Source organism: Miscanthus floridulus, chromosome 6 (assembly GCF_019320115.1).
Source record: "Miscanthus floridulus cultivar M001 chromosome 6, ASM1932011v1, whole genome shotgun sequence".
Lineage (NCBI taxonomy): Eukaryota > Viridiplantae > Streptophyta > Magnoliopsida > Poales > Poaceae > Miscanthus > Miscanthus floridulus.
In genome coordinates, this window is record NC_089585.1 from 111,193,879 (window position 1) to 111,204,504 (window position 10,626).

The 10,626-nt window shown below is 47.7% G+C and overlaps 1 protein-coding gene across 1 annotated transcript; it reads left to right on the top strand.

Moving 5' to 3' along the window:
• The first annotated feature begins 570 nt into the window (after positions 1–570).
• LOC136459048 (uncharacterized) lies at positions 571–4,327 on the top strand. The gene is made up of 3 exons (XM_066458949.1): positions 571–2,043; positions 2,157–3,029; positions 3,148–4,327. Exons 1-3 carry the CDS (start codon positions 904–906, stop codon positions 3,184–3,186), a joined length of 2,052 nt encoding a protein of 683 aa, XP_066315046.1. The 5' UTR covers positions 571–903; the 3' UTR covers positions 3,187–4,327.
• Positions 4,328–10,626: the final 6,299 nt, after the last annotated feature.

Here is a 10,626-nt window from a genome sequence, read left to right on the forward strand (position 1 = left end):
CTCAGGCCGTACGGTAGAGCTCACTTGTTTGTTCCTCTGCAAGAGCACCTCAGCTGCTCCGTTGTTCTTTATAGAGACGAGTACGAATCGTGCATTAGGAATCCAAGGGAGGGCAGTTGTTACTAATGCAGCCTGGATGGATAGAAAATTAGTTAGAAGTACTATACAAACCGTGGAATGGAAATGATAGCAGCCCTGTTCGCTTGAACTACTTCGATAATATTTTTTAGCGAACAAACCATGTTTTCTCTCTCCAACAAATCTGCGTAATGGCGCTGTATCTCGTATCCTAGGCGACCGAATCCCCGGCTCAACAAGACCAGACTTTGGTTGACGGAGACGGCAGCCTGCCAGCCTCTGCCTAACTCGGCCCCCCTTCCCGGCGTGCGAACGCTGACGCTGATGCGGTCAGGCCCCCCGTCCGCCTGAAGCACGGTGGCACTCGCCAGAGGCCGGGCCGTGCATCGCCGCATCGGTACATGTGGCGGGTGGCCATAGAATACTACCGCGCGCACCAACTTTTTAGGCGGATCGCCCCCAGAAAGTCTCGCACTTTTTTTCCCGCACTCCCCGAGTCGGCTCTTGGTCTTGACGTGCGCGCGAGCACCCACCGCGCTCGCACCGCCCCACCGCACCGTGTCACTCCGCACTAGTGAAGTGGAGCCGCGGAGGCGGCTGGCTGGGCCTCGCAGTCGCGGCTCGCGGGGGAGTCTATTATTTGGGTCCATCGGCCGAAGCACGGCAAGGCGGCGCGCGGCCTGCGGGATACAGATCCTTCTCTCCGTCTCTCGCTTCCAACGCTTGCGACCGGCGGCTCCCCGCGCCCGTTCCCGGCGGCCGAAGCGAGGCGCGAACCCCTTTCCGTTCCGTGGCTCCCGAGCGAGCTCCTACGTCCTACGGGCGATGCGGGCGGATCGCGCGATGGGTGACGGGGGCGGCAGCAACCACAACCAGCGGATCGACCTGGGCGCGCCGCTCCGTTCGGCGCGCCTGGCCGACGCGCCGCCGCCGCAGTACAAGGCCGAGCTCAACTCTGGGCCCCTGCGGCACCCGAGCGCCGTGCCCTTCGCCTGGGAGCAGCGCCCGGGCCAGCCCAAGAGCGTCCGCACCCGCCGCGCGGCGCCGCCGACGCCCCCGCGGGAGACTTCCTCCTGGACGCGCCCGGGCGAGGAGATAGGCGGCAGCAGCCCCTACCACGACGCCCTCGGGGAGCTCGATCTCCAGGCGCTTCGTGGCGTCGCCGACCGAGGTTCCCGGACTGTCGCCGCGTCGCGCAAGGTGGTGGTGGTGGAGGACGAGGCTGCGGTGGCGGCGGAATCGACCGAGGTAGTGAAGAAGCACGAGGCGCTCCCGGTGGCTGCGGTGCTACGGAAGCAGCACGGCGACGGCGGCGTAGAAGTGGAAGATGAAGAGGAAGAGGAGAGGTTCTCCGACGCGCTCGACACGCTCTCCCGCACCGAGTCCTTTGCCATGAACTGCAGCGTCAGCGGCCTCAGCGGCGCCCCGGACCCCGGACAGGGCGCAGAGCCAGGCTCGCGGGGCTTCATGATGGACCGTTTCCTGCCGGCCGCGCAGGCGGTCGCCGTGGGCTCCCCGCAGTACACCTTTCGGAAGGCCGGCGCCGCCGCTGTTGGCACCGGCAACTCTGGCCGCGAGCACGCGCGCGCGGCTGCGGTGAAGGCAGGCGCGGGCAATGGCGAGGATCGAATGAGGAGAGCACCTGTCCAGCTCCCTTACCAGCACCTGCCGCCCAATTACTTGTCCTGCGCCTATCCAAGACACGAAGAGCATGGAGAGGAGGATGAAGAGGATGACGATGGCTATGACGTGCATAGTACCCGGGGGTTTTCAGCCAAGGGGTGTGGTTTGCTCCCTAGCCTATGTGTGAAAACTTCCTTGTTGCTCTTGAATCCAATGCCTGCAATGAAGCGCGGCAAGAAAGTTAGAGGCTGGCAGTTACCATGCAAAGGCAGGGGCCAAATGGCGCAGAGTCCGCTTTCCCGGAGCTCGCAGAACAAGCACCTGGGATGTGATTCCAACGGGGTACTAATGCCAGCGCGCATTGCATGCTGGTTGGATTCAGCTTTGTAGTTGTGTTTCTTGTGCTCATTCTTAGGAATGATTGTTCTAACCATCTCGATTTTATTGTGTGGCAGCAATCCTGGGAGGACGTGTATAAGCATAAGTTGGAGCAGAAGTATCTTGGCCAAGGAGAGGATGGTAGGAGCAAGCTGACAAGTGAGTCGAATCAGCTTACTTTCTGGAGTGATTCACCGACTGGGGATGGGTCTTCACCATATTATCATTCCATAGCTGGTGGCATGTCTCCTTATCGCAGCTATCCTGTGATGTCACCATCAAGTAATCCAAATGGGTCGTCTGGAACAGGAGATAAGGCAAGTAGGAGCAATGGTTCTGGTTCGTTTGGGAAAGACCATGATCGAACCTCGTTGGTTGGATCAGATCATAGTAGCTTAAAGGGATCAAGTTCCATGAGCTCAGGACAAGATGGAGCAGTACATGAAGATTCAATGGATCACCATGGAGATACTGATTCTGACACATGCCACTTAGGTGTGCTTGTGGATACAAAAGCAGCTTTGAATGCAAATATATATGACTCTCAGCCTGGAAGGCAAAAGATAGTTGGAAGGAACTCGATTGTGAAAGATCAAGTCAATGATCCATTGACCGGAAAGATCTCTGAACATAGAGAACCCACATTTCCGTTGGATGATAGAAAAGATTTGCGGCATGATGCTAGTCATGAGTTACCACAACATTTGGAAGACAATAATGTTGCCAAAAAGGAAACCATACCATTGCAATCTCTGCTCCCTTTACCTGTCCCAAAATCACCTTCAGAGTCATGGCTTTCTCGCACTTTGCCATCCGTGACGAATAAGCCACCTCTACCATCTTTTCTTGGAATTCAAGTACACTCAAAGAAACAAACTCCCTGGGCCACAATGCAACCAAAGGCGAATGATCATAAACCTTCCAGGCCACGGCAAATAAGATTTGCAGATGTAAGAGTTAACTTTCTTCTACTCTGCATATATCTCTATGTTACTCTCTTTTGTTTTTTTACATGCTCATGCGTCATGGAGCCATTGCTGATATGCATGTGTGAATTTATTTGTTTAGGTGGTAGAAAAACCAACTTCACTGGATTCGGAGATATGACGTCTTCTTGTAAAACCAGTATTTATCCATTCACGGTGTTGATGCCTTGAAGACTATCAGGGTCATATACTTCACTGGCACTCAACGAGATCCCCAGATGTGACTCCTCTTTTTACAGATGTGGTCACTTTGATGCAGCAGCTGGTTGCCACTTACCATGTTGGCATTTGGAATTCACATGCCATGTTTGCTGGACTATGGTCAGTATGTTTCTCATGGTAATCTGGTAGGTGGTGGTTTAGGTTTGGTGTAAATCTTATATTCATACAGGATGACTTCAGCTTTCTTCCTTACTGTCCATAGTGAAATCATGTAATAGTACTTCATACCAAAAAAATCTTAAGTTACTGAAAAATGTAATGTATCCCAAACAATAAAATATCAAAACAGATTAGTCTTCCATTCCTGATACATTTTCTATTCATAACTGTATCACCTGGATATGTCAGTACTTGTGCTTGATAGAATCATAGAACTGTATCTAGTGCCATATTTTGTGTGTAATCAGTTGTGTCTGACAGTAAGTTTATTCAGCATATTGCGTACTCCCTCCGTTCCAGAATAAGTGATGTTTTAGGTTTGTCCTAAGTCAATTTTTTTCAAGTTTGACCAAATTTATATAAAAAACTGCTAATGTTTATGATACCAAATAAGTATCTAGTAATTTTATTTGCTACATTGTTGTCGTTGGTTGGCATCGAGATGGAAGATTATATAGCAGCAGCAGCAGCAACGTTCCAACTGTAAAAGCTTATGAATTGACGCGTGGCCTCAACACTTGACTATTGGATGAGCAGAAGAACCTTATGAATTGACGCATGGCCTCAACACTTGACTATCGGATGAGGAGTTAATTGCCGAATGGATTGTAGTGCTGTTCAACTAGAACACTCCTGGGTCTTTTTATTTGTCACCTCACACAGATATTTTCTTGTGCTCTGTAAACATCATATGAATTCTGTGAACAACTTATCAAAAAAAAAATGTGTAGACAGGTGCTACACTGCTGGAGTTGGCAGCTTGAGTGGTTCTGGAGCTGGAGCTGGTCTTTGTTTTAGGTCTTTTGTGTTGTGTAGAAGTTCCTGGTTGGTTGTTTTTTAGCTGTCCGCTTTTAGCTGTGTAGTCGAGAAGTTCCTGGTTGGTTGGTTGGTCTCCGTCTTGTTGGCTCGCTAGTAAACGATCGTAAATTTCCAGTCAGGAACAGTGTTTTTCTCTCACACCAAACCAGCCAGCAGTAAATAATCCACGATCGTTTACAGCCTCCCGAACAGTGTTTTTATCTGAACTTGTCTTTTTGATTATATATTCAAAGATAGACGCTCTGCCCTATAACTCGGCTAAACTTGTTAAGTGGTGCATCGTACATACATGTAAATAGAGATGGTGCACTATGGGTCCATTTCTGTACCATATCGATCGATGCACCATTGCGGTGCATCACTTAACAATTTTAGGAACATAGAAATGTATTTTCAAAATTTATAGACCTAGGTCACTCATGCATTTAACTCAAGTTTCGTCTCTTTGCTTTTGTTCCCCAGTCAGATGCAGATAAGGATATCACTGAGCGCGTCCACTAAAACAAAAACCTATATGAATGCAAACTTCGTTAGATCTTCTTTTTGAACCAAAGTTAGGTAAGTTCGAAGTATATGTTTCCATTACTGCACGAGATGAGATCCTGAACCACTTCTAGAACTTTTCCCTCATATATACAAAAAGGAGATAAATATGCGATTCACGCGAGAATACAGAACTTGAAGTAGCTCGTAGCCGTAGGTGGTAACAAAGATGGTGGTTTATACTTCGCATACCTCCATCCTAAAAAATGATGTAATTCTTCAGAGTTAAACTAACTTAAGAGCGCCTATACGCGTTTGGATACAATACAAGAAACGTGTCCGTTTCTCATAAGAATAGGAAGAATCAGCAACTGGATTCACGTTTCCTATGTTAGCACGTGAAACGGCCAAAGCCCCAGGGTTTGCACGGTTCTCAGCTCGTGTACTTCTCTTGTGGATTCGCCAAGAATTAAGCACAACAAATTAAAATAAGTTGTATAAGGGTTTGTTTGGATAGCTTCCAAAGTTTGCCACACCACAATATTGTTTGCTTGTTGACCAGAGATTTGGGGCATGCTTGGTTTTCGTTGGGCTAGCACAGATAACAAGAAGCTTGCCAGGTTGGGAGAGCTAATTTGGCTCTCCTGTGATAGATGCATAACAGGACCTTAGCCGTAGATCTAGCGGGTACATCTTACTATGAACATGATGAATACACCCTAGAACTTTGAACTACTAGATCTAGAGGAAGAGGAAGGGATGGAAATGGTTGACCGTCTGTGCCCTTGGAAGAGGATCCGCTCACGTCCGTCATGGAGTTGGTGAAGTCGGAGGGCGTCGGTGTAGTGGTCGTAGGTGACACGGTCCGGTAGCGACGGGTCGGCGAAGGCAGTGGAGTACGGTGACGCAGTCCGGTGGCGGCGAGACAGTGGAGCTTTCCGTCACTGGCTGCGCACCCTCTAGATCGGATTAGGGATTTCAGTGAGGAACTGTGGCTCGGTCAACCTCGTTAAGAGAGCCGCCAGCCCCCACCTCTCTTTATAGCGCAGTGTGATGGGGGCCCACCAACCATGTAGGGTTGGACGTCCCCGATCAGGGTGCGAGGTCAAGGCCCAACTCGACCGTTGGCCCGAGCTAGTGAGATCACCACTAACAATCTCCCACTTGATATCATCTTATTACTTAGACTCAACTTACTTTATCTTTTCTCATTCCATCGCAAATCAGTGCATAGAGCGCGTCTCATCGTCACAGTCCGTTGCCATTAGATTAAACAGCTACAATATACCTCTCTGTTTTGAAATAGATTCTCAACTAGGCCCTTATTGTCCAGAAATCATAGGCTTTCCTTTAAACCCATGCCGGTTAAGTGTTCTCTGAACACGCTGGGTGGTAAGCCTTTTGTAAGCGGATCCACGAGCATCTTTTCTGTTCTTATATGGTCAAGACTAATTATATGATACTGGACTTTGTCTTTCACAACATAATACTTTATGTCAATGTGTTTGGCAGCACCACTTGACTTATTGTTGAGAGCGTAACATACTGCTGGATTATTATCGTAGTATAACTTGAGTGGTTTGTGTATGTTGTCTACCACTTTCAACCCGGGCATAAATTTCTTCAGCCAATTCACCTGCCTTGTGGCCTCATAACATGCTACAAACTCGGCATACATTGTGGAAGATGTAGTGACGGTTTGCTTTGAGCTTTTCCACGATATAGCTCCTCCTGCGAGAGTGAATATGTATCCTGACATGGATTTTCTGTCATCTCCCGCATAATCAGTTTCTGTATACCCCTCTATGTGTAGGGAATCAGATCTTCTGTATGTTAGCATAAGACCCTTCGTACCTTGCTGGTAACGCAAACCTGTCTTTACTAATTTCCAGTGTTCTATTCCTGGATTACTCTGATATCTGCCAAGTAACCCGGTAACAAATGTTAAGTCAGGGCAAGTACACACTTGAGCATACTATAAACTTCCGACAGCTGAACTATATGGAACCGCTTTTATTTGATCGATCTCATATTGGTTCCTGGGACATTGAAATTCTCCATATCTGTCGCCCTTGACTATGGGAGCAGGTGAAGACTTACAATTTTGCATACTGTATTTCTTTAGAACTTTTTCTAAGTATACCTTTTGTGATAACCCTAAAACCCCCCTTTTCTCTATCTCGATGAATCTCTATTCCTAGGACGAATGAAGCTTCACCGAGATCCTTCATATCAAACTTTGAGGGCAAGAACTTCTTTGTTTCTAGAAGTAGATTAACATCACTGCTAGCGAGTAAGATGTCATCCACATACAAGACTAGGAAAATGTATTTCCCATACTTGAACTTTGCATAAACGCAATTGTCCTCTACGTTTTCTTGAAACCCAAAGTTTCTTATTGTACTATCAAACTTTAAATACCACTGTCTTGAAGCTTGTTTTAATCCGTAAATGGATTTCTTCAGGCGGCATCCCATACGTTGTTTTCCTTCCACAACAAAACCTTTCGGTTGTGCCATGTAAACATTTTCCTCTAGATCCCCGTTTAGGAACACCATCTTTACATCCATCTGATGTAATTCTAAATCGTAATGTGCTACAAGCGCCATTATGATTCTAAAAGAATCCTTACATGAGACTGGAGAACATATGTCATTATAATCTATACATTCTCTTTGCGTGAAGCCTTTCGTCACAAGTCACGCTTTGAATTTTTCTATATTCCCTTTGGAGTCATGTTTGGTTTTATAGACCCATTTACAGCCTACTGTCTTGGCTCCTTTAGGAATTGTTTCTAAGTCCCAAACATCGTTGGTTTTCATTGATTTCATTTCATCTTCCATGGCTTCAAGCCACTTGGATGAGTGAGCGCTTCTCATGGCATCTTCAAATGAGGTGGGATCACCCTCCATTTGAAATTCCTCACATTCATAAACTTCATAGTCATCAGGAATGGCTGATCTCCTAACTCTTTGAGACCTTCTAAGGGCCTTGTTAGATGACGCTTGTTCTATATGAGCCTGTTGTTGCTCTCCCTCATGTGTGACAATGGGTTCTAGAGGATCCTGAAGGACAGGTTTTTCATGTTCATACATTGTTGCCACAGGAGAACTAATGTGGCAGAACCGCCAGAAATAGCACGCTTCCAGAGGCACTCATCTCCAACCAGACACTAAGCACCCCAAAAGCTGGCTTCCTCGGGCGGATTCCGTCGAGCACACCCCAAGGGAGAACTCGAATAATCCACGTTTTCCTCTAGGATCCAATAATGAGAACGAGTTTATAATACTTAGTCCATTTCATACAACAAGAGTTCTTAGAAAATACATTATTACAATACTAGGTTCAGCGTGCGGAATTTAAACAGCGGAATTACAATAAACATCTAACGGTAGAATACAAGGATCCGTCTGTGCCCACAAGAAGAATCCTCCACATGACAGCTACTCTTCAAGCTGCACCTACAACAGGGGTAAATAAACCCTGAGTACACAATGTACTCGTAAGACTTACCTGACTAATGGGAATAACTTCCCGACTCCAAAGGATATGATAAGCTTTATGGTTTGCTGGGTTTCCTTTTTGCGAAAAGCAAAACTAGTAGTGAATCCTTATGTATGTTTCTTATTAGCAGTCATGATTAGTTCATTATCTAGCCATTCTATGTAAGCACCTGTTCTACTTTCAAGCAAGAGTTGAGCAAACAAATCCATTTCACCATCTTTCATCTTCTAGTTCTTACTACGGTGCTAGATTGTAGACAAGTCATACCGGATTACCCAGCGATTCGTGAATCAATGTGCCTAGCTGGGTACCCTGAAATACACGCCCCGCTTGTACCCCAAGCACAAGCAAGACAAACCCACCACTCTTCTATCAAGGGATCCAGGTCCCCATCCAAACTTGGACTCCAAGCCTCCACTCCTGAGTCCTAGACTTAGTGTGGTGCTTAGACCTCCACCATCCCTGCCTCCAATCAGTCGGTCCAGAAAGAGCCGGAACCCATGACAAGAGAGCAACGAGCCTTCCCTGCTCCCATAAACAAGTATGTGCTCAGGATAATAAGTCCGTGACTTGACTAGAACCCAATGCAACGGCCGGTCCTTAATCAACACGGACAGAGAAAACAGTGTAACCAAGCTATGCCCCGTTGGCCACGGGACACAACCTCTTACACCCACCAATACCCGTACCATATCCCTACCTGGTCTCCATTTTCTTTTACCCTTTTGTCATGAGAGTGATCATAATAATCACCTATTGTGAGTAATGGTAGGTTACTCATGCTACCGAAAAGCCTAAGCATAGTAGCTACTCGACCTATGCTAGTAGGACTCATAGGTAGGTTATCTATGCATGTAGTTTTAATATAAATCATGTAACGTAAATGCACATCACATATATATATATCCAGTGATCATTCAAAATAAGGGTTATGCACCGGGGCTTGCCTTGGGCAGGCGCAGTGTTAGCTCAGTCAATCAGTGGTGGCTCTAGGACCTCCTCCTACATGAGGATCTCCTCCTCGTACTCTTCAATCACCTCCTCATACTCCTGCTCGCCCACGGTCATGAACTCCACCAACTCGTTCTCTACGTGCATGCAATGACGATGCAACACTCAATATTACAGCAACAACGGTTCTTAAAATAAGAATACATCTACTAAGCCACTAAGCTAGCTCTAATGACTAAGATACCGAGTGTCGGTACAGAAAGTGACCCACTAGTGAATATTTGTAGTTTTGCTATACGTTGTGATCGGAGGTGGCCTAACACTCAATGACACATGATTTATACTGGTTTAGGCAACGTGCCCTACATCCAGTTTGGGTCGATCGGTGACTTTATTCCTGAGCCTAGGTGCTCGAAGTCTGTAGTGGGGTTACAAAAAAGAAGGAGAAAGACATGGGGTACTTGAGGCCCGGTCGGCTCCGGTCAGAAGGGCCAAGAGTGATGGGAACTCCACTATGAGCTAAGTGCTCAAGCGTGTGCTTGAGGTCCGAACCTAACGGTTCTATGGTTGTGAGCTATTGGACTAATGAATCTAAAGGAACTGAGCTTGAATCAATCGGTCCTCCTGTTGGAGGGAGTGCATCCCCTTTTATAGATGAAGGGGATGACTTTACAGGTGAGAGGGTATGGATGCTTTTAAGCCTTGTTGCCCACGCCGATGAGGATTGGATAATGGTAGGCGCCCACAACACTGTTGATGTCACTGTAGAATGTCAGGTGCACGTGGGAGGTTATGTTGTCTTCTTCCGGAAGGGTTGACGTCAGTACCTACAAAATACTGCTGGAGGCCTAGAGGTATGTGAGGAGTCCCACCACGTTTACCGGGTATGGTGAATCCCAGCGCCTACAACACTATTGATGCCCAGAGGCATGTGAGGGGCTTTTTGCCGTTCGGGAGTCCAACAGTGCCTACAATACTGTAGGGATAAATCTCGACGCCTACAATACTGTTTGTGTCAGGGTGGTTGTGGAACACTGTTCCCACAGGTGTACATGGTATGGTCCCTGTACCGCGGTTTGACTCACGTGCTGCTTTCTCCGTTCGTCCCTGGTCCTTTCCGAGCGGGCGTCCCCGGTCGGATGGCCCCAGTCGGCTTAGGTTGCGCCAGTCGGAGAAGAGCGGCGAGCAGGGTTCTTACGTACCTCGGTCAGAGAGACGCGGGGTCGGAGTCAGAGGTAGGCCTTTCGATCGGAGAGGCCATTCGGAGGCGGCTGGAGCCCGAATCGAGCGCTCCGGTCGGATATGTGGGCCGAAGTAGCTGACGAGCGGGCATTGCTCTTCTTGGGCCAGGCCTTTCAGTCGGTTGCTGGACTGCCCTTTTGCCCTGTTATTTTTAGACTCTCGGGTCAAGCCTTGGCATGGA